Genomic DNA, 24,501 nt, shown 5'->3' with positions numbered 1-24,501 from the left:
TAAAAAATAGATTATGAAAATTATAAATTGAAAAGTGATTTATTTAAGTGTAGGATTATTGTTATTGTTATTATTAAATAGTAGCTTGAGTGGCCCAATGATCAAAATTTCCATGATGCTGCGTTCATGGTAAGAGACAAGAAGAGAGACGGAGGCAGACGAAGTTGAGAGGTTGTTCAGCTCCATTATTTTAACCCAAAATTTTAGTACATTTTGATTACCATCCACCACCAAAACAAATTAAAATTAGTTAATGCCATTATTTTAACATAAATTTGATAATCAAACTTTTGTATTATATTCTAATTCCTTCTTAATTTCTCAGCAAATTAATCTCTCTAGTTTTTTCTTCCTTCTAAAGTCAAACCTCTATTATTTCCTTCTCCTTGTTCCATTTGTCGGACAATATTCATTGCAAAACTTCAATGCTTCAACGATCTCCAACAACTTCTTGTTATTATTGGGTTAATTACAAGACTTTGATCATAAGTTGGAGAACTTGGTTGGGTTGATTATGATTTTGATAACCCGACATGGGGTGTGTATGATATGATGGAAGGATTGGTTTACTGGATTTTAACATGTTTTGTGTTTTTAATCGTTTGTTTCTTCAATATTGTTCAATCAACTAATGCACAAGGTTCGTATCATTAATGATCTCATTGCAATATAGTGTTATGTCTTGTCAGAATTTATGTTGGATACTAACGAGTTTCATGTACGATGTTCATTGGAAAATAGAATTGATTAGGACAAGTCAATCCAGATCTTGCTTGATAATTGGTGAATTTCAGATGATCTGTAAAAATTGATGTTCTAAACTACAATACTTTTTTTTCATGCAGGGTTTTTGAGCATAGCATGCTGCGTTCAATCCAGTTTTACAGATAAAAATTTGACTTGGATACCCGATGATCAATGGTTTACAAACAGAAAAGGTTGCAAGAACTTGAATCAGGGAAACCAAAGTTCTCGGATTTTCGAGATTGAATGGGGGAAAAGATGTTATAGCTTACCGACGGTTAAAGATCAAGACTATCTGATAAGGGGTTCGTTCCCTGTTGTTGAAACAGAGGGAGCTGCTGTGTTTGAATCTTCATTTACTGTTTCAGTCGGTAGCACGCCACTAAGCGTGGTGAACTCATCGGCGGACTTGGTGGTTGAGGGGATTTTCCGAGCTGCTAATAGCTATACTGACTTCTGCTTAGTGCATGGAAAAGGAGATCCCTACATATCGAGTCTTGAACTAAGGCCTTTTAATGATTCAGGGTATTTGAATGATAAATCATCCAATATTTTGAAAGTGGTTAATAGAACTGATCTAGGAGGCTTTGGAGAGACCAGGTATATGATTTTCCATATCCTTAAAAACATTATAAATGATTCTAGAGGATGAACAAATGCAGGAAATGTCATCCTTTTTATTGCATACTTAACCTATACAAAACAAGTGCTAATTTGGTTTCGTATTTATGCATATTTGGCAACTTCAGGTACCCAGAAGACAGATATGACAGAATTTGGAAACCAGCATCAAGTCTTTACTCACCAGCAGCCAACTCCACTGTTATTATCCACAACAATGTGAATACAACAGTGCCTCTCAATGTTCTACGAACTGCTGTCACAGATTCAACACGGTTGGAGTTCCTTCAAAATGACCTTGATAATGGGGATTACAACTACACTGTGATCCTCTACTTTCTTGAGCTCAATGACAGTGTTAGAATTGGCAAAAGGGTGTTTGATATTTACATCAACAACGAGAAGAAAGCGGATAATTTTGATATATTGGCAAAAGGATCAAACTATGGAGAGTTAGTTTTCAATGTGACTGCTAAAGGGTCTCTAAATTTGACCTTGGATAAGGGATCAAATGGATCTGAACTTGGACCACTTTGCAATGCCTTTGAGATGTTGCAGGTGCGCCAAAGGGATCAAGAGACTGATTACAATGATGGTAAGTCCAACAAATTGTACTGGTGTTGTAGTAATGCAAGATTCTGACTTATTTCTTCATATTCAGTGGTTGAGATAAAGAAGGTAGAAGAGGAGTTGTTAATGCCTAACAAAGGAAATGACTTACTGGAAACTTGGTCGGGAGATCCATGCCTGCCTGATCACTGGCCAGGTCTGGCCTGCAACTCCATCAATGGTTCCACTGTCATCACAGATCTGTAAGTTCTTTTCTATATTGCACTAACTCATTATTTATCTTCTTGACATGAGTAGGGGTTGATTACTAACTTGACAGCTGCTTGCTTTCTTAATATATAATTTCAGGGATCTTTCTTCAAATCAATTTCAAGGGTCAATTCCTCCGAGTATCACAAAGCTAACCCACCTGAAAACAATGTATGATCTCCCACCATCTTTGATATTTGGTTTTTGGGTGTGGTCTATTATCTAATTTGTATCATGTCACTTGATTGTGTACTTTTAGGAACCTGAGCAACAATGACTTCAGCGGCGAGATTCCAACATTCCCACCATCCTCCGATCTCACATCAGTGTAATTTTCTCTTCAAACCAAATTTCAGCCATTTTTTTATTAGCTTATTCATTAGCCTTAAAAAGCTATATGTGGTTATTGTCAGGGATATAAGCTATAATGAACTTGAAGGATCTGTACCACAATCTCTCGTCTCACTTCCCCACTTGAGTACACTGTGAGTTGTTTCTTACAAAAAAGAAAGAATAAAATGTGCAAAACTAGCTATTCTCTATCTGAAATTATGAATATATAGGCTTGTGACTCAATAATTATTCAATTTCTTCTCCAGAAACTATGGATGCAATTCTCAACTTGACAATGACCTGCCATCTACCATGAACAGCTCAAAGCTAACCACTGAGTATGAAATTATTCTATTTTCCTACTCTGAAGAGCAATGGAAGCATTTAAAGAAAATGGACTGATGTGTTGCATTTATGTCTCAGTTCAGGAGCATGTTCCAGAAAATCAAGGGGTCCAACAAAAGGAATTGTCATTGGTGCTGCTGCATGTGGGTCTGCTGTAGTTACTATTGCTCTTGGAACCATTTTGGTTTGCCTTTATAGAAAAAAACTAATGGCTAGGAGAAAATACAATGGGAAAGGACTCTCCTTGGGAAAGAGTCGGTAACCCACTCTTCTTTAATCATTCATCCCTTAGCTCCATTTCCAGGAAGCTAATATCAGAGTTCCTGTATGTATTTTGCTCAAAATGCAGATGTGGTGTTCTCCCTTCCTAGCACAGATGAAGTTTTTGTTAGGCCAATATCTATACAGACATATACTCTACAATGCATTGAGATGGCCACCGAAAAGTACGAAACATTGATCGGTGAAGGAGGGTTCGGATCAGTGTATCGAGGTACTCTTCCCGATGGTCAGGAAGTTGCTGTGAAGGTCCGATCAGCTACCTCAACTCAAGGAACTCGAGAGTTCGAGAACGAGGTATACATCTATATGCATAAATAATCAGCTTACAATCTTCAGGCTATGGCTTTGATACATATTAAAATATATCTGAATTCCTAACTATTTTCGGTCTCTCCATAGTTAAACCTTCTTTCGGCTATTTGGCATGAGAACCTGGTTCCTCTTCTTGGTTTTTGTTGTGAAAACGATCAACAAATCCTCGTTTATCCTTTCATGTCCAATGGCTCTTTGCAAGATCGACTCTATGGTACTTTTTCACCAGAAAGCATCGCACTTATTTCTTGTGTTGTTTATCACTTTTCTAACCATCAGTTATTTTAACAGGGGAAGCAGCAAAACGTAAAATTTTAGATTGGCCAACCAGGATTTCCATTGCTCTTGGTGCTGCTCGAGGTAAGTTGCTTAGCTATATTAATGATTTATATATGATTTGTTTCTCTACATCAAAATAAGAACATTGATCCGGTTTGAAGTGTATAATGAGCATATCCAATATTCAGGTTTGATGTATCTTCATACCTATGGCGGGCGTAGTGTTGTACATAGGGATGTAAAATCAAGCAACATACTTTTGGATGATAGCATGAGTGCTAAAGTAGCAGACTTTGGTTTTTCAAAATATGCTCCTCAAGAAGGTGACAGTAATGCTTCCCTTGAAGTAAGGGGCACAGCCGGATACATGGATCCAGAGTAAGAATCATCATTTTCGAGCTAATTTTCATTTTCTTGAACTACTTGAGTACGCAACTTTACGTTACTGGGGTGTGGATACGAGAACGTCTCACACGTGGTTCAGTTTTTCCCAAGTAGGCTGAATCATAATTTGTGTTGTTATTCAGGTATTACTCAACCCAGCAACTATCTGCAAAAAGTGATGTCTTCAGCTTTGGTGTCGTTCTACTTGAAATTATAAGTGGAAGGGAGCCTCTAAACATACAGAGGCCAAGAAATGAATGGAGTTTAGTTGAATGGGTATAAATCATCTGATAATCAGTTTTTTCATCTCTAGATTGTTGATTAGAGAGTAACAAAGAAATTACCTTTCCATGCAGGCAAAACCTTATATAAGGGAATCAAAGATTGATGAAATAGTTGATCCTAACATAAAAGGAGGGTACCATGCTGAGGCAATGTGGAGAGTAGTAGAGGCAGCATTGGCATGTATTGAGCCCTTTTCGGCTTACCGACCGTGCATTGAGGACATTGTTCGAGAGCTAGAAGATGCTTTGATCATAGAGAACAATGCATCTGAGTACATGAAGTCCATTGACAGCATATATAGCTTGGGAGGGTCCAATCGCTTCCCAATAGTGATGGAAAAGAAGATAGTTGTACCACCTACACCAACTGCTTCAGAACCCTCCACTACTAATCCACAAACAATGGCTCCTCCTGAGCCACGATAGTAGGATGAGATGTTCATCAGTTTAAAATTGATAAATCAGCTAACTGCAAGAATTATTCCCCAGTTTTTTTCAATGAAAGACCAACAAGTACCTTCATCGCTTCCATTTTAATTTTCAAGTTTTAGTATTATTATTGCAGAACTTCAATGCGGTGTTAATGCACATTCCTTAGTTCCTCTCCTGCTCCTGTTTTTACCGGTTAAATTAGCCAAGCCGTTGCGACTGTTTATCAACCAGCCCTGCTTTGTAGTTAGGCCAAGTATGTAACGCCAATATTCAAGGCATTTTAGATGATTTAAGCCGTAAACAATTGAATGATGATGACTTTAGACTAACTGAAACTGTCTGGTTGTACAAAAAAAATGTTTACTTAGCCTTACAGAACAAGCACTTATAGAATTATTGTAGTTTTAATCTCGTATGCTAATGTGAACTTAATTAACCCATCTCACTCACCGAAGATAATCTATCCACTCACTAACGATAACAAGATCTCTAGATTTGCCCTTAATCAAATATTCCTCTAAAGAATTCGTTAGTGCCCTAAAAACTACACCCATGATGAAGGATGAAAGTCCTTTATAAAGCTCCAATCCGACTTGAATTGTCTATAGAATCATCCTCCTTTTAACATGAAGATAAAGCAATAGACAAACTACCAATGATACTGAATATCTGTTAGGACCTTAGCTATCCTCATATCTGAAGTTTTTTTTTATCATGTTTGAACAGCTCCTTAAACTGCACCAAAATGAAAAAATAAGTAAACTTCCAAAGGTTAAATCGTGAATTAAGCCTTTTAAAGGTATGTTTTCCACAATTCTAAAACAATGATAAACATCCTTAATATTATACATATCTTAACATTAATCCCATCAAATCTTTGATGAATATTAAGTTTTCACCATCGATTTTGCTTCACATTTTCGTAAAATATTACAACTAGAAGCTGCATCCCAACATTTGACTTGATTAGTACATGATTCCTTTTCTTTCTTTTTTTTTTTTTTTTTTTTTGGATCGAAGAATAAGATCTGAATCTCCATTTTCATGTGAAGTGATGATAAAAAGAGAACACCAAACCAATGAAAATTTCAGACTATATATGTCCTTGTAAGGTTTTCAGGCATCTCTAAAGCACTACCCCACATGAATTTAAACCTAGATGGGTTGTGTTTTCTTTTTCTTTTCTTTTGAGGACAATAACTAGCAAAGTTTTGAAGAGCTGAACTGAACATAAACATGGTGTATAATAGCAACTTGAATGACCTGTAAAAACTTGATTCCCATGTCTCATTTGGTAAAACCCTGAATGGCAACTCAAAAAGCAGCTTATTTCAAGCTGTGACTGATAATAACCCATTGTGCTTGAGCAATGCCTCGGGTGAAGGTTCACGTCCACGGAACTCCACAAACACCTGGACATGCAACATCAAACATGTTAAGCAGATTCAATGAGGAAGCACTTCTAGGGTCAACATTACAAGTTTCAGTGCCTATCGAGCACTTTAATGGTGATAAGAGTAAAGATCAAAACTTGGTGTTTTCTTCCATTAGAAAGTTGCTGAGAACGGAAAAGAAACAGAATATGATTAAAAAATTTCAAATTTAGGAATGTGAATATACAATTTGCATTCACTAACCTCTAATGGTGCTTTTCCACCTCCAAGAGCAAGAACAGTCTCACGGAACTTGTGGCCGGTTTCTTTAACAGCCTGTAGGAAAACAATCAATGCATCATGGCTTAAGTACTAACAAAAACAGGATCATATATTTGTTTTAGCAAGCAGTGACTCTTGAAGCAGAGTTTCTGTATGCAACAAAATCAGCATTAGAGAAGTATCCACATTCAATGAACATGTTTGTGCTTTTATAGAGAAATGAACGTATTGTTGAATATTTTATTAGGACCCACGGCTCACCAAATGTAAGCAAAGCCATAAAAATTGGTAAGATTTTGATATACTTTATGTACACAATTGAACAGGAAAATATATAAAAGAGAACAAAATATTTTAAAAAACAACTATGAGTAGCCTTTTCAACCACCATACCTTGTTGTCTTCTAATCCAGCATCCTCAAATGCTGAGAAAGCATCTGCAGACAACACTTCTGCCCACTGCAAAATAGCATTTTTCAAATCACATAGCAAAGAGCAAAGGACAAGGAAAGAAAAGGTATAACAAGGATCCAAATCATGCCCACAATCCATTAAAACATCACATGAACTTAGCAGACAAATACTTGATACAGGATAGACTGAAAATGCAGGCTACAAGAGTAAAAAAGAGAAGGAAAAGGAGAGGCGAACAGAGGAGGATCATTAGTTACTTATACAATCTTTCTCAGATTGGTGATAATCAGATCGTTGTAGCTAGTTCCAACAACAAACATTTAAAACATGTTCCACAGTAGTTTTCTAAGAAAGAGACTAGAAAAAAGATAAGAATTTTACCTTGTAACTGTAGTATCCAGCAGCATATCCACCTGGCATTCACAAAAGCTATCAAGTCAAAAATCTCCTTGGTGAAGTCTGCACCAAAACAATAGTACTAAAAAGTACAAAAGGGGGGAGAGGGGGTGGGGCTGGAAGAAGTAGAATTAAACCTGCAAATATATGGTTGAAACCACATAGAAATCTATCTTCTGGCAATGGGGGGATCACTTGTGTTTTTCTGGAAACTCTCTGATCAACATCATAAACAGATTCTGGTCCATCTGGTATATATTTTGTATGTAGTTCCAAATCCAAGCTAGCAAATCGAATCTGGAAAAAGAAAAAAGTTAGAAAGGATCAAAGTATTAGAGCAACGAGAGATCAACTTCTCCAAAAATTAGTCTCCTTACATTAGAAGAAAACAACTTAGAAGAGTTACAGAGTTTACAAGAAATACTGCACGGAGTCACAAAAGGTAGTAAACACAAGTTACAATAAATTATACCCATTGTGTCCATTAAAATCATCTTATGCTACACATTTCTGTAACACCGTGTGATTTTCATGGACATAAAAGTGCCTGCTTTAATGCATAAAAAACAGATGGTTCAGACAAGATATTTCAATATCATTACAAAGTAGGTCCTTTTCTTTTTCTACAGCCAACTACAAACCTTTTTAGCTAACACAGTTAATACTAAAGGGAAGAACATACAAAATGAACCCAACATGGAGGTAAGAGAAGGGTTAGAAGGAAAGATAAGTAAGAACAAAAGGAAAAACGAGGAAAATGAAGGAAGATGAGAGGAACGAGGAGCTAATGAACCCTTACAATGTACCATACCATGTATTAAGGTGCAGGATTCGGTACCACAAGATGCACTCAGGAAACACATTGTTTCTGCATAAAATATATACACCAAGATGACACGAGGGTAGAACGAGTTCAACTGACCTGACGAAGACTTAGAGAACCAGCACGGAAAGTCCTTGCAGCAAGGAGCTTCAGGTATACCTCTTCAGGGAGGCTCTCCCCGGTTTGATAATGTTTTGCAATGCTCATCAATGTATCCCTGCAGCAAAAAAAAAAAAAAATCAAATAAAAATCTACTTAACAAAAGTTATAATTGATTTGGAAGATGAAATACACATGATGGGTATGGGACACATATTCAAATAAAGATCCCAAACATATGGGTATGGGACACATATTCAGACAAACTAGTTAAGAGAATTAAGAAATTTTGATGTTAGTCCATTCCCAGGCAACAAAATAATGAGAACAAAGCTCAAGCTTCACAGCCGTAAGGATCAAATTGCCATATCTTCTCCTAACCAGTTGTTGTCACATTGTAATATTATGATAAGATGCAACAAGATAGACAAGAAACAGTGTAGTAAAAAGATTAAAGAGTTATAAATATCCAGAAACCACAAACAGGAGACCATATAACATACCATAAGTATTGGGCTGCTTTACAAAGCCATACATAGAATAGAAAGTTATTATATAGGGCCTTGTTTGCATATTTTCCACATGCAAGTACTTCTAATTTATTTCTTTTAGCAAGAAAAAGGGAATTTAGTCTGAACTCTGAAGCAATCCCAGAGATGATAATTTGGTGGTTAGATATGTTAACCTGTGGTAACACCAATTTTCCATGAATTGGGAAGGCAACTCAACAGCATCCCACTCAACACCCCGAATGCCAGCAACTAGACCTTCATCTTGCTTGGTCAGCATATGCTGAAGAGCATGGCCAAATTCATGGAAAACAGTCTCAACCTGAGAAAAGAAAACCGATCAGAGGCGGGAAAATTTTAGCAGCCACTTTGAACATCCAAAGGAGCCATTATTGCTACAATAATCAGTAAAAAATGATAGGATAAAAGCATATCCTATCTTAATCCATAAAAACCACACATGGGAGCAGTATAAGATGGAATAAAGCCAAAACATTTGGAAGAAAGATCTGAGGTTAGCTAAATATATAAATAGTTCATCCTCTCAGACTTGGCTAGTCTTGGCCTTTGTTTAAACAATAACATTATAGAAGATTAGGCTCCCATAGAACCAGGCAGTCTAGCACACAGATGCATATTTCTGTAATGGGTATATTTATTTAAAAGTGTGTACTAGAGCCATGCTTTTAATTGTAATAAGTTCTAAATAGAAGCATTCGCGCATGAAGCCTTCTAGGAAGGTATGTTGCTTAAATATGCTAACAGTAGAAAACCACTGGCTATGATCATATGTGCTCAAGGATTACCACCTCGGTACTTTAACTTGAATGTGATTTACATGAGACTGCCTTAATTGATATATTGATGATAAAAGCAAATTGCTTAGGCAGCTAAAATCTTTGTTTTTGGGGATAAGATCAGAAGCACTACTCCAAGAGGAAAGGAATTGAGAAGGGCTACAGATGGGGAAAGCACTAGGCTTCAGGACCTCAGTTTGCATGTCCAATCATTCAGAAATCAGAAGACAAGAATTTACTAGCATTAGCATCATACTTAAAACTAATATCTTCAACTTACTTCACGGAATGTCATGAGGCTTGGCTTGTCCCCAACTGGTGGTGTTTGATTGCAGACCATGTGAGCAACAGGTAACCTTGCTGTGGTACCATTACGGGACACTACTCGACTTCGAGAAACAACCTCATCCATCCATGCACCTTCCCTTTTCTCTAATGGACGAGAGTATGGATCAAAATAAAAGTAGGCAATCGGACTACCTGAAGAATCTTTAACACAGTAGAACCGCACATCTTTGTTCCAAACCTTCAAAAATAATAATTATAATAATAAAACTTGTTAGGATGTAAAATTAATATTTCATGTGATAGGCAGTGAAGGAAGGTGTAGAGGAAGCAAGAAATACTTACAGGAGCCAGACCATCAGCTGGCTCAATATCAATCCCAAAAAGTATCTTAGCAAGGTTGAAAAGGCCATCCATAACCTTCGAAAATGAGAAATATGGCCGGAGTTCTTCCTGTATGATATTTTCATTGGAAAGACATGTTTTATCACAAAACGGAGGTCTTGAAGGCATGATTTTTAACTAAGAAATAGAGAAGAGTGAGAGAGTCAACCTCATTGATGTCATATTTTGACTCACGAAGCCTCTCACTCCAGAAGCTTATGTCCCAATGGCTCAAACTATCAGCTTCTGAAGCAGCTTGACTTTTGGAGTAACTTTTTAGGTCTTCAACATCTGCAAGGAGCAGAAAGAATTGTATACTAAAATCTCTTTCCATTTATCTTTTGTCTAGAAAAGCTGGCAGTAGTAATGAAAATATCAAACGGGAACTGTTTAGGATAAATAGGGAAAGCAAGACATCTTGGCTTGAGGAAATCAGGTTCTAAAATTGTATCAAAGAAAAAGCAACCTTCCCAAGTATACCATGAACTTGAATGCAGCATTAAGGTGAATTAAAACAAAGTCAAATCAGAGAGTAGATAACGCAAGCTAGTGGTGTCCATCGGCTGGGCCAAGTCCAACCAAAATTTTAGGCCCGTTTGCTTGGCTTGGCCCGGCCCAGCCCAAAAATGGGCTTAAAACTTTGCCCAAACCTGGCACAGATAAAAATGCTAAAACTTGGGCCCGGCCCACCCTATTAATTTTTTTATATAATTTTTTTTAAAAAAATATAATACGTCAAAAATACTAAAAATCTTAAAATAAACGTTTCCCAACAAATTGAAAATAAATTTTAAAAAAAATGTACACTCAAATAACACTAAGATAAGTGCAACTTAACAAGTAAATGCCTCTAAAATACTAACAAAATTAAGAATAAAATAAAAATTATACAATATTCAAACAATAACAACAAAAGGATAAAAACATAATAGTGAAACCGTAGTAAAATAGTGAAAAAACAAAAAAAATATATAGCAACAAAATAGTAAAAAACAGCAAGAAAACAATAAAAAAAAAAACAGCAGTCTTTTTTTTGCATAATCTGGCCAGGCCAAGCCAAGCCAGGCTCGTGCCAAAAAAACCTTACCCGAGACTCAACCCATTTTATAAACAAGCCTTATTTTTTTACCCGAACCTATTTTTCGAACCTATATTTTTACCCAAACCCTTCCATTTTTTGAGCGAGCCTTCTGGCCGGGCTAGGTGGCCCAACCCATGGACAGGTCTAATGCAAGCCACCATAAAATTAATTGTTGTAGGTGCAAATTTCATTTAAAATAAGCTAGCATATTAATGCATTCCTAACAAGAAAAACAACATCCACTAGCTAAGAACTGAACTTTAAACTATAAAAAGACAAGGAAAGAAAGAAGTGTAGAAGAAGGGATCAATATTTTTTTATTTATTTAGAAGATTAGATTTAGTTTCTGATTATAAAGAATTAGCTATTGTAATTTATTCACTTTCCTGTTTTGTTGGGATTCCTAATTAATAGGAATTTTGTTTTCTATTTTAATGGGTTGTGATACCAGCCACTCTCTAACCTATATTAGGTTGTAATACGATTCTACTAAGAATAAGAAAAAAATCAGATTTATCTTTAGAAAAAATTATATTTATTTCTTGGTATCGGAGCCATGACTTTTCAATCATCCGCCTCGAAAATCACATCTCAATCCGAGTCTCATCCCTCAGTTTCCTCCATTTCTGACACTTCTCACCTTGTCACAAATCACAAACTTCATGGCCATAATTTTCTCCAATGGTCACAATCTATTTTCATGTACATATGCGGAAGGGAGAAGAACGGTCATCTCACAGGCAAAACTGTTGCTCTTGAAAAAACAGATCCAAAATACCGATCCTGGAAAACAGATGACCACTTGGTTATGTCATGGCTGATTAATTCCATGACCACAAAGGTTGGAGAAAATTTTTCGCTTCATCGTACAACAAAAGAAATCTGGAAAACTGCTCAAGAAATGTTAACACCTCGGAACTCTTCGAAATTGAAACTAGGTTGTATGACCCAAAACAAGGAGATTTAAGTGTTACTCAATACTTTTAATGCCCTCACACGTTGTTGGCTACGACTGGATCTTTATGAAATACACTCATGGAAGTGTGTTGATGACTCTATGTTTGTATAAACAGATTGTTGAACAAAAGTGAATCATCAGATTTCTCCTTGGTCTCAATAAAGATCAAGATGAGGTCAGGGGGAAAGTCATGGGAATTAAACCATTCCCAACTATTCGGGAAGTATTTGTAGAGGTTCGGAGAGAGGAGAGTAGAAAGAAACTGATGATGACAAACACCAACATCAATCCTATAGTTGAGGGTTCAGCCTTATACATACACAGTTCATCTCAGAACAAGGCTGGCAAAGGAAGCCCTTGGTGTGACCACTGTAAACGGCTTGGTTATGTGAAGGCAACATGCTGGAAGTTGCATGGTAAACCTACATATTGGAAACCATCTATTGGCAAATTTGAGAACCGTGCAAACACTGCAATCACAACAGAAACCAGTGCTAAGGCTAATCCATTCACAAAAGAGCAGATTGAGGCATTGCAAAAAATGCTTAGTCAAGTCACTAATACAGACCAAGCACCTCCACCCACTATAGAACATCACACCAGTCTCTTTGCACATCAAGGTATCCAATCCTATGCTCTTAGTGTCAAAAATAATCACTCAAAAACATGGATAGTTGACTCAGGGGCCTCGAACCACATGACTGGTGATTGCATAATGCTCAGCAATTTCAGCCATGCACCAATCACGAAGTCAAAATTGCAGATGGCTCTTTCTCTCCTGTGGCCGGAACAAGATCAATTTATTTAACAAAGGATTTTCATCTTTCTTCTGTTCTTTATGTCCCTAAATTGAATTGCAATTTACTTTCCATAAGCCAACTTACACGAGACCTAAATTGTGTTGCTAAATTCCATTCCAATTGTTGTTTTCAAGCAATGAATTTGGGGAAGGTAATTGGCACTGTTGATATGCATGGTGGTCTATATCTGGTTAAGGAAAAGAATCTTTCAAGTAGACAAGTTCACTCATCAAGTTGTGGTTTAGATTTTAGTCAAAAGTGTGTCAAATTTGCTTCCAAATCAATGTCTATTTCCAATTCTAATTTTATTTCCACTGAAAATCAAGTTATGTTATGGCATTATCGTCTTGTTCATCCTAACTTTACTTATATTGAGAAATTCTTTCCTCATTTGTTTATCCATAAAAAAACAAATTCTTACTTTTGTGAAGTTTGTCAATTAGCAAAACACATTAGACATGTCTATTCAAGTTTGCAATATAAACCCTCACATCTATTTTCAATGATTCATAGTGACATTTGGGGTCCCTATCGTGTAAAAAGTATCAATGGAGCTAGGTGGTTTGTCACATTGATCGATGATCACACTAGAACAACATAGACATTCCTTATGAAAGAAAAATCTGAAACTGCCTCTAATTATCAATCTTTTCATACCATGATCTCTAATCAATTTCAAAGCAATATCAAAGTCCTAAAACCTGATAATGCTAGAGACTATTTTAGTTTCATTCTTGGGTTATATTTTTCCAAACAAGGTATCATTCATGTAAGCTCTTGTGTCAACACACCACAACAAAATGGAGTATATGAAAGAAAAAAAAGACACTTGCTTGAGGTAGCCCGTGCTACTATGTTCACCAATAATGTACCTATACATTCCTTGGGCGAAGCAATTCTTACTGCCACTTATCTCTGAACAAATTTAGGAAGAACAAGAATTTTTATTTCTTCTAATCTGAATACAACCTTTTAAAGAATAGCAGGAAAAATATAAAAAAGGAAATAATATCTAGAAATTAGCCAATCCCTAAAAAATAGTAATTAGATTATGGCTAATAGTACAAGGAAATTCCTAGAACTAAGGTAGAAAATCTGCTTAATTTAAGGAATTCCAACACTCACCCTCAAGCTGGAGTGTAGATGTTAATCAAACCCAGCTTGCCCATAATTTCTTTGAACATTTTTTTGCTTAAGCTTTTGGTTAACACGTCTGCTACTTGTTGTCTTGTAGGTAGATATGAAACACAAACTTCCCATTTGTTAATTTTCTCCGTAATAAAGTGGCGATCAATTTCCACATGCTTGGTACGATCATGGTGTACAGGGTTATGAGCTATGCTAACTGCTGCTTGGTTGTCACAGCATAATGTTATAGGTTTTGTATAAGATAATTTTAATTCTCCCATTAGCCGTTGTAACCACATTCCTTCACATATACCGTGGGACAAAGCTCAATATTCAGCTTCAGCACTGCTACGTGCCACAACAGACTGCTTTTTACTCCATGTCACGAGATTACCCCAAACATAGCTGCAGTAACCATTTGTGGAGCGCCTGTCATTAACTGCCCTTGCCCAATCTGCATCAGTGTTGACTTCTATGCTTCGATTTACATCTTCTTGAAATGCAACCCCTTACCAAGAGTCCCTTTTAAGTATCTCAATATCCTGTAGGCAACTTCCAAATGTTTCTCCCTAGGAGCATGCATAAATTGACTAATAATATTTACTCCAAAAGCTATGTTTGGACGAGTGCGAGAAAGATAGATAAGTTTTCCCACTAACCGTTGATATCTCCCCCTGTCTACTTCTTCTCCATCCTTATCAGTTCCTAATTTAAGATTGGGTTCCATAAGAGTCTCGGCTGGTTTGCAACCCAACAATCCTAAGACAGCTTCGAAGACGAATAATGCTATGGCAAACCCTACTCATCTTTTATCTGACTTCAGAAAGTAGATCAAGAACATACTTTTTTTGAGAGATTGAAATACCTGCCTTTGACCTTGCTATCTCCATTCCAAAAAAATATTTAAGATTCCCCAAGTTTTTAAGTTGAAATTCAAGAGTTAAGAACTCTTTGTCTTTCAATTTCAATAGAATCATCCCCTGTCAATATTATGTCATCTACATAGACAATGAGAATACAGCACTTCCCATTATCCGAGTGTTTGTAGAATAAGGTGCGATCAGCTTGACCTTGAGTATAATGTCTACAAGTCATGGCTTTGGCAAAACGATTAAACCAAGCCCTAGAGAATTGCTTTAGTCCATACAAGGACTTCTTCAACTTGCATACTTGGCTCTTGCTTCCTTCGAATCCAGACGGAAAATCCATGTAGACTTCTTCGTTTAATTCTCCATTGAGAAAAGCATTCTTTACATCCAATTGGATCAAAGGCCATTCTAAATTGACAGCAATTGAGAGAAGCACTCGAATAGTATTCAGTTTGGCCACTGGTGCAAATGTTTCCTCATAGTCCAACCTATATGTTTGAGTGAAACCCCTAGCCACAAGTCTAGCTTTGTATCGATCAATGCTCCCATCTGGTTTAAATTTTGTGGTGAAAATCCACTTACAACCCACAGTCTTCTTCCCAGTAGGTAGTTTAGATATTTCCCAAGTTTCATTGTCTTCAAGAGCCTTTATTTCTTCCAACATAGCTTGCCTCCATTTGGTTGACTTAAGAGCCTCTTCGATGTTCTTTGGAGTTTCTACAAAGTCAACATTAGAAACAAAGGCATTGTAGGATTTAGACAAGTTTCCATAGGATACAAACCGAGAAATGAGATGTTGAGTGCAGCTCCTAGTGCCTTTTCTTACTGCAATTGGAAGATAGATGGAAGATGAAGGAAGTGAAACTTCTTCCTCAGGACAGTGCTCGGGTAAAGATGGCATTGGCACTGCTGTTTCGGTCACAGGCAGCTGATGTCTCCAAGAGTATACACGAAGCCCCTGAATTTTTCATTGTTTTTCAAAATGAATGGGCTGTTTTTCTTCATTAGTATGGTTAATCACCCTTGTTTCTTGTTGCTGAACAGTGAAGATAGGAAAACAGGGTCCAAAACAGGAATAACAGTGGCTGTAGGATTTTCAACAGGTTTTGTAGTGGTAATAGGGCTGATAGAGTCTTGAGGTATAATGAAAAGATTGCTCAAGGTCTCATCTTCACTAAGTATCTCCCCCTGAAGATGAGAGGCTGAAAAATATGGCTCGTTTTCGAAGAAAGTAACATCAAGGGACACAAACATCCAGTGTAAGGTTGGAGAGTAGCACTTTTACCCTTTTTGTGTAGGTGAGTAACCAATAAAGACACAAGTGTGGGCTCTAGGATCAAGTTTAGATCGGTTAGGTTGATGGTTGTAGACAAATGCTTTGCAACCAAATGTTTTGGTTAGGAGATTAGGAACACGAAACAAGGGAAAAAAATTTTGAAGAGTATGTAAAGGTATTTGAAAGTTTAATACCTTTGATGGGAGTCGATTTATAAGATAACAAGCAGTGAGGACAGCTTCTCCCCATAAATACTTTGGTACACCCATAGTAAACATAAGGGCACGAGCCACGGCTACAAGGTGTCTGTTTTTTCTCTCGGAAACCCAGTTTTGTTGAGGGGTGTCAGGACAAGAACTTTGATGTACGCTTCCTTGCTCAGAAAGATAAGGACTTAGGATAGAATTAAAGTAATCTCTCCCATTATCAGTTCTAAGGGTGTGAATATTTGAATTGAATTGGGTTTGAATCATTGAATGAAAATTTTCGAAGACTCTAAGAGACTTCGGATTTTTCTTCAAGGAGATAGACCCAGCAAACTCTAGTGTGGTCATCAATGAAAGTTATGAACCACCTAGCCCCTGTGATGTTTTTTACTCGACTGGCTCCCCATAGATCACTGTGGATTAGAGAGAAAGGTTGAGATTGAACATAAGATTTCAAAGGATAAGGAACACGAGTGTGTTTAGATAGTTGGCAAACTTCACAGTTCAAGGAACTTATTTTCTTATTTAGAAATAGTAGAAGAAACAGTTTCTTCAAGTACATGAAATTCGGGTGTCCTAGTCTACGGTGCCATAGCATGATAGAATCTTCTTTTGACGTAGATAAGGCCATTCCTTCTTGTGAACTATTTTTGTTCCAAACATATAAGCCATCATCAACTTTAGCAGTGCCAATCATCTTCCCCGACTCCTGTTCCTGAACCACACAACCGAAAGTAGAAAATTCAGCAAGTACTTTTTCATCATTGGTAAGCTTGCTAATTGAGAGTAAATTACAGGAAAGATTTGGAAAATGTAAAACTTTATCAATGGAAAAATTTTCAGTAAGTCTAACTGTCCCCATTTTAGCCATCGGCGAGTAAGATCCATCAGCTATGCGAATCCGAGAGTGATCATGACAAGGTAAATAGGAGTGAAACAAACTTAGATTACTTGTCATGTGGTCGGATGCACCCGAGTCTAGTATCCGGGAAGTTGTGATAGGTTTGTGTGTAGTATTTAAAGCAGTACCTTGAATAGCTAGTGACCCACTAGTTGTAGGAGTCCCGAGTATTTTATGAAGAACCTCAAGTTGAGTTTTGGTTAGCCGAACATCTTGAGCATCTTTTTCAGTAGTTGATATCATTGCTGCCTTGTTTTCTTTCTGTTTTTTTTTTTAGGATAGCCATGGAGTTTGAAGCATTTCTCCTTGGTATGCCCAACCCGGTTACAGTGGCTACACCATGGCCTATTTGAACCAGAATCAATTTTATCTTTGAACCTTTAAGATTGTGGGCCTCTTGAAATAAGAGCAGAGTTCTCGGAAGGACGATGACTAGCTATGGTCAATGGTTTTAGTTATCTTGTGTCTCCCAACATAATAAGACGTCATTTCTCTTCCCTCCTTACTTCAGCAAATGCTTCTCCTATGGTTGGCAGAGTGGTTCTGCCTAGTATTCGTCCTCGGACCTCATCAAGATCATGATTTAGTCCTGCTAAGAACTCATAGAGACGCTCTTTGTTAAGATGATCCATGAACTTGGTGTGTTCCGAGCCCTCGGCCCAATCAACTTCATAATACATGTCTAACTCCTGCCATAAGATCTTTAGGTTGTTGTAATATTGAGTGACTTCAAGTGTTCCTTGTCCAATATCTTTCAACTTTAATTTGATCTCGAATACTTGGGAAGCATTTCCAAGATCTGAGTAATTCTCCTTGATTGCATCCCACATTTCTTTGGCAGTTTTGAAAAAAAGATACGTTCGGCTTATATAACCTTCCATCGAATTTATAAGCCAAGCCATAACCATTGAGTTGTTAAGCTCCCAAGTTGCATAACCAGAGTCTGTTGATGCTGGTCGAGGAATTTGTTCATAATGTACCCAAATTTTCCTCGACCACGAAAAACCATAAGGACAAATTGTGACCGTTGCAGGAAATTTTTTTCATCTAATCGATGATTTGTGATTATAAGAGAAGAGTTTAAGGTCACCTTGTGGGATTTCTTGGCTGTGATTTTGAGTTTTTTGTGAGATCTCAGTCTCAGAGAAATTTTCGGTGTCACCTATGGGAGTAGGGTTTCTAACAGAGAAAACAGAACAAGAAAAGAGAAGGAGCAGGATCAACTGGATTCCTGATGCTCTGATATCATGAACAAATTTAGGAAGAAGAATAATTATTATTTCTTCTAATTTGAATACAGCCTTTTAAAGAATAGCAAGAAAAATAAAAAAGGAAATAATCTCTAAAAATTAGCCTATCCTTAAAAAATAGTAATTAGATTATGGCTAATAGTACAAGGAAATTCCTAAAACTAAGGTAGAAAATCTTCTTAATTTAAGGAATTCCAACAATCTCATCTACAAAATGCCTAGTCGTGTCCTTAAATTCCAGTCATCTCATCAGGTTCTTATCTCTTAATATCCTCATACTCTCACTTTTTCTACAGACCTTCCATTAAAGGTTTTTGGTTGCACATCCTTTGTTCATATCCACCACAATTATCGTGCCAAACTCGATCCTAAGTCTCTCAAGTGCATTTTCCTTAGTTATTCTCCTAATAAAAAGGGCTACAAGTGTTATCCACCCATTATTAGAAAAGTGTACAATTCCATGGATGTTACCTTTCTTGAAAATCAATCTTTCTTTCCCAAATCCGACATTTAAGGGGAGACTCCAAGGAAATATCAAATTTGAGATCTCCTTCAAGACACTCAAACATATGTCAATCCATCAAATTCATTCATTGATCCATTCATTGTCCCTATCAATGAAACAGAAACAACCCTGATTCCTATTCAGTCAATTGACTCAAATCCTCCACAACTTGGCACATTCGATCCTCCTGAGCTTCGTGTCTATAGAAGAAGAAGACCAGCAAAGCATATAGAGGAAACTATGCAAATTCAGCATTCTCAATCACAAGAACCAAGTCCTATTGCAACCGATGTTCATGATGGTAAAGATCTCTCATCCCATGATCCTCTTGTTCCTATTGTTGATAATTTAAATCTGCTTATTGCTTATAGAAAAGGTGTGCGTGGGTGCACTGAACATCCGATTGAGAATTATGTTGCATGTAGGAAACTATCATATCTTTATAAGGCCTTTGTCACAAATCTGGATAGTGTGAAGGTGTCAGATTCTACTCAAGAGACTCTCAAGAGTCAAGCGTGGAAAAAGGCAGTAGAAGAGGAGATTCGAGCTTTGGAAAGTAACAACACATGGACTCTTGTTAGGTTACCTCCAAGTAAGAATCCAGTTGGATGCAAGTGGATATTTACTATCAAGTATAGGGCTGATGAAAGTGTCGAGAGATTCAAGGCCAGACTTGTGGCAAAAGGGTTCACTCAGTCATACAAAATTGACTATCATAAAACATTTGCACTTGTAGAAAAACTTAACACTGTTCGAGTTCTACTTTTTCTTGCAGTTAATCAAGATTAGTCATTGTATCAACTGGATATTAAAAATGCATTCCTGAATGGGGATCTTGAAGAAGTCTACATGATTATTCCTCCTGGTCTAGAAAACAAGTCGAACAATTATCTAGTTTGCAAACTGAAGAAGTCTTTGTATGGCTTGAAGCAATCTCCTCATGCATGGTTTGAAAGATTCACTAAAACAGTGATAGCCAATGGATATCAGCAGTGTCAAGTCGATCACACACTATTTGTTAAAAGTAGAATAGAATGAAAGAAGACTATTCTCATAGTTTATGCGGATAATATCATCTTGACAGGAGATGATTCTAAGGAGATTATGAATTTGAAAAAACTACTGGCAACACAATTTGAGATTAAGGATCTTGGGACTCTCAGGTATTTTCTAGGAATAGAGGTGGCTTGCTCTAAGGAAGGGATTGTTATATCTCAATGGAAATACATCTTGAATCTATTAAGTGAAACAGGGCTAATTGGATGCAAACCAATTGACATACCTATGGATCCAACAAAAAGATTGAACAGAAGTGAAGGAAGCAGTCCAATAGACAAGGGAAGGTACCAAAGGCTAGTTGGAAAGCTCATTTATCTATCTTAAATCAGGCCTGATATCGCATATTCAGTCAGTGTGGTCAGTCAACATATGAACAATCCAACTGAATATCATTTAGAGGTAGTAAACAGAATCTTAAGGTATTTAAAAATGACTCCGGGACATGGTCTACTATTCAGGAAGTGTGCAAACCTAGAAGTGGAGATTTACACCGATACTAGTTGGGCAGGTGAGCAAACTGATCGAAGATCAATCACTGGTTATTGGTCCTATGTTTGGGGTAATCTTATTACTTGGAGGAGCAAAAAGCAAGCTGTAGTCTCACGGAGTAGTGCAGAGTCAAAATATTGTGCTCTTGCACTTGGAATATGTGAAGGAATGTGGTGGCTACAAAGATTGTTGAGGGAACTCAAAGTTGAGGTACAGGACTCAGTCATGATGTTCAATAACAGTCAAGCAGCTATTAGCATAGCTAAAAATCGTGTACACCATGACAGGACAAAACACATTGAAATTGATCAACACTTCATTTCAAATAAGGTCAATAACAACATTGTCCAGCTCAACTATATTCCTACAAAATGATAGATTGCTGATGTTCTTACTAAAGCACTCCAAAGGGATAGTTTCAATGAATTGATTTCCAAGCTTGGCTTGTATAACATATATAGCCCAGCTTGAGGGGGAGTGTAGACAAAGAGATCAATATTTTTTTATTTATTTAGAAGATTAGATTTAGTTTCTAATTATTAGGAATTAGCAATTGTAATTTATTCACTTTCCTGTTTCGATGGGATTCCTAATTAATAGGAATTTTGTTTCCTATTTTAGTGGGTTAAGATTCCGGCTACTCTTTAGACTATATTAGGTTGTCATATGATTTTACTAAGAATAAGAAGAATTTCAGATTTATCTTCAGAAAAATTCAGATTTATCTTCAAGTTTCATACATAAATTAGAGTCCTTTTAATCAAATAGACAAGCACTGAGGAAAAAGGTTCATGTGATAAATCAAAGATCGAAAAATTGCCAATCTTTTCAACCAAAAATAAACTAAATTTAGCATAATACCTTGGACAGCAGCATCCCATGAAGCACTACGAATCTTTTCTAATAGTTCCTCAGCTTTATCAACAGTGGCCATCTTTGTTGCCATGCTTATCTGATCAAATATGCTTTAGTAAGCCTATGAAAAGGATGCAGTCTAGCAGATACTCTAGATTCATACCTCAGCATAATTATTGTAATTGAGAAGCTTAGCCTTTTCCAACCGAAGTTTCAATATCTGGTTGATGATTGGTGTATTATCCAAATCACCACTTGATGCCCGAGTTATATAAGCACGGTAGACTTCCTCACGCAAGGCACGATTACGAGCATGTTGCATAACAGAAACAAAACTTGGAGCATCCAATGTAATCATCCATGGTCCATTCTCAGCAGTTGCATTTTCATGCCCCTAGGCGAGTATAGAGAGAGAACATATATTATAAGACCAAAAACTGAAACTGCACTAGACTTAACAATGAGAGACCATTAATAAATGCAAACACGTGGTGAAATTTAGAAAAGAATACCTTGGACACTGCTGTTTGAGCAGCTAGCCCAAGAGCAGTTGCAGGCAAACCATCAATTTCTTTATTATAAGTTATCAGCTTTTCAAACTTCTTTGTGGCATCCAAAACATTCTCACTAAATTTGTGAGACAACCTCTCCAATTCCTGCAAATTAGCTCATAGTAAATAAAAAAAAATAGCCAAAAGGAATGAACATGATACAATTGAGCATAAATGTTTATATGGTTACAAGAAGAAACCAGACACCAAGAACTTCGAAGAAAACTTGTACAAGTACTTTCCCTTCATTTTACTTTTCACAGAAGCTGACTTCAAAAGAAGTATAATATGACACATTCATTTAACTTCCAACTTCATAACTACTATATTGTACCTGTTCAATTTTGTTAAACTGTTCTCTTTTATCATCTTCAAGTGAAACACCATTAAGAACAGCTTCCTTTATCTGGGCTGAATACATACAATAAAACAAAAGAGATATCAAGTCAAACACTCATAGAAACTAAAAGGAATGGAAGAAGCATGTTGTAATGAGAACACTTTTATATCAGCAATATCTAGCTGCAGCAACACTAAGTTGGTTTGTTTGTTTTGTTTTGTTCTTTTAACAGAACGCTCATCTTAATATCTGCTATAGCGAGCCAACTAATAGACGGTGCACTCAGTATTGAGTAATGGTTCTAGCATTGAATTAAGGCACCAAAATGAAAAAGGAACATATACTTACCATCTACAATACGATTGCGAGCTTCACTCAACGATTGCCAATCAGGAGATTCTTTAATCGCCTTGAAAGCATTATAGATGGGTTTACTTTGTCCCAATCTTAGTTGAAACTTCACTTTTTCAGGCTGTAAGGAAAAACTAAACATAGTAAGCACAAGAAGTTTGATGAGACTATGGAGTAAGGCACCGATGCATATTTCATTAATCTCTACAAAATACTAGAATCAAACTGAACAACTGCCAAAACAAATTGCTTCAAAACCAATAGGAAAACCACAATTTCTGATTCAACCAATAAAAATTAACTCCCTCCCTAGTACATCATGCTGTATGCTAATTCTAATATGATTTATGTCAATATAATAACAAAAATTCATGGTTTAATCTAAGATAAGAATGAGATAGTTATTAGATGTCTAAAAGATTGATGCCAAATATTTTGAAGATGGCAATTCAAGCATAAAGATTACATTATTAGTTTTTACATATACATACTGCATGTTACATATCTGACTGCTTGCAATCATATAACATAAAGAAACAACAATGTACCTGGACTTCTTCAATGGCAGCACGGAGCTCAGCTGAATCTTTAACAGCCTTAAGATGATTAACCATTCCCCACACGACAGTCAACCGATCAACAATCTTTTCCAATGGCTCCACCAACTTTGGCCATGACGGCTCCACTGTCTTCTCCAATTCATCCAAGCCACTCTCCTACTCAACCAATAGAAATATATCAAATCAAACACAAATAATCCAGAAACCCCAGATGCTAGAGCATAAAAAAGTTTCAAATTTTAAAAACTCGAACAAATAAAAAATCAAGGCAACCAAAGTTTTGAATTCTCAAACAAGGACTAAAACCAGCGAATGATCTAGCAAAGAGAAAACTCAAAATCGAACCCTAGAACAAGATAATAAAAAAAAATCAAAACCCAGAAATGAAAACAGCCCAATAGATAAAAACGACATACGAGTTTCTTCAACAAGGCACGAATCCCAGGCCTAACATGTTTGGCTTCAACAATATCAAAAGGTGGAAAGTCGAAATCTTGCAGGAGAGGATTGGAGCCGATGCTATCATCGACGGTAAATGAGGAAGCCATTGAAGGAGGAGAAAAAGAAGAACAAGAAGAAAATGAAAAGGAAGAGGACGAGAGATAAGGAGAAGTAGAGTGATGCAAGGTCTGAAGGCAGAAGGAGAAAGAAGAGGACCAGAGAGGACAAGGGTAGGATTTAAGCAAAGCCTTGGGGGCAAAACGGGGAGAAGAAGAACAAGGGGGGCGTTTTAGGATGGGATGAACTGAGCGGGAGAGAGAGAAGCGAGTGGAAGCCATTAGTATGTTGACTGTAACAAAGATAGTGTTGAACAACACTGTGTTCGGAATGCGGCGTATAATTCTCATTCTTTTTACTGAGCTTGATATGTTTTTCCTTGAAGGATGATTGATATTTTGAGATGGATAATATATTTTTCCTTTTTTACTTTGATTAATTAAACCACTTAACAAATCAATGCTGACATGTTTCAAAGGTTATGTTCTTATTGGTTACAACTGTCAGCGTTTTTCTAACACCGATCCAATTGTGTAATAGCAGAAGACTTTAATTTGGACTCCTAACGAAGAGTCAATTTGTTTGAAAAACTTTAAATTTATGACTCCTTTTATTTTGTAGACTTTG

General features: G+C 36.7%; 2 protein-coding genes across 2 annotated transcripts; one reads left to right on the top strand and one right to left on the bottom strand.

Annotated features, from left to right (window-relative positions):
- Window positions 1-312: 312 nt before the first annotated feature.
- Window positions 313-4,925, top strand: LOC107926048 (nodulation receptor kinase). Its single transcript, XM_016856820.2, has 15 exons — window positions 313-640; window positions 846-1,344; window positions 1,494-1,960; window positions 2,027-2,177; window positions 2,284-2,355; window positions 2,444-2,512; window positions 2,598-2,669; window positions 2,784-2,855; window positions 2,941-3,116; window positions 3,212-3,438; window positions 3,544-3,670; window positions 3,748-3,816; window positions 3,924-4,113; window positions 4,263-4,395; window positions 4,476-4,925. Exons 1-15 carry the CDS (start codon window positions 550-552, stop codon window positions 4,827-4,829), a joined length of 2,769 nt encoding a protein of 922 aa, XP_016712309.1. The 5' UTR covers window positions 313-549; the 3' UTR covers window positions 4,830-4,925.
- Window positions 4,926-5,915: 990 nt separating this feature from the next.
- On the bottom strand, window positions 5,916-24,288 carry LOC107926056 (probable cytosolic oligopeptidase A). Its single transcript, XM_016856826.2, has 17 exons — window positions 23,793-24,288; window positions 23,365-23,532; window positions 22,814-22,937; window positions 22,460-22,536; window positions 22,087-22,230; window positions 21,738-21,968; window positions 21,581-21,671; window positions 10,367-10,488; window positions 10,159-10,266; window positions 9,809-10,054; window positions 8,908-9,053; window positions 8,223-8,340; window positions 7,438-7,597; window positions 7,286-7,317; window positions 6,884-6,949; window positions 6,473-6,544; window positions 5,916-6,247 (listed from the first exon to the last, which is right to left on the bottom strand). The coding sequence occupies exons 1-17, from the start codon at window positions 24,222-24,224 to the stop codon at window positions 6,167-6,169; spliced, it is 2,418 nt and encodes an 805-aa protein (XP_016712315.1). The 5' UTR covers window positions 24,225-24,288; the 3' UTR covers window positions 5,916-6,166.
- Between the last annotated feature and the right edge of the window lie 213 nt (window positions 24,289-24,501).

Source organism: Gossypium hirsutum, chromosome A12, assembly GCF_007990345.1.
Source record: "Gossypium hirsutum isolate 1008001.06 chromosome A12, Gossypium_hirsutum_v2.1, whole genome shotgun sequence".
Taxonomy (NCBI): domain Eukaryota; kingdom Viridiplantae; phylum Streptophyta; class Magnoliopsida; order Malvales; family Malvaceae; genus Gossypium; species Gossypium hirsutum.
This window is presented reverse-complemented; position numbering and strand designations above follow the sequence as displayed.

Coding starts and splice junctions, on each gene's coding strand:
- LOC107926056 (XM_016856826.2), bottom strand. CDS start 24,224: ATGAGAATTATACGCCGCATTCCGAACACAGTGTTGTTCAACACTATC. Junction 10,489..21,580: donor ATGGGATGCTGCTGTCCAAG/GTATTATGCTAA, acceptor TGCTCCTTGCAG/ATGTTGAAGACCTAAAAAGT. Junction 6,248..6,472: donor GTGGAAAAGCACCATTAGAG/GTTAGTGAATGC, acceptor TTGCATGTCCAG/GTGTTTGTGGAGTTCCGTGG.
- LOC107926048 (XM_016856820.2), top strand. CDS start 550: ATGATGGAAGGATTGGTTTACTGGATTTTAACATGTTTTGTGTTTTTA. Junction 641..845: donor TCAATCAACTAATGCACAAG/GTTCGTATCATT, acceptor TTTTTCATGCAG/GGTTTTTGAGCATAGCATGC. Junction 2,178..2,283: donor TCCACTGTCATCACAGATCT/GTAAGTTCTTTT, acceptor ATATAATTTCAG/GGATCTTTCTTCAAATCAAT.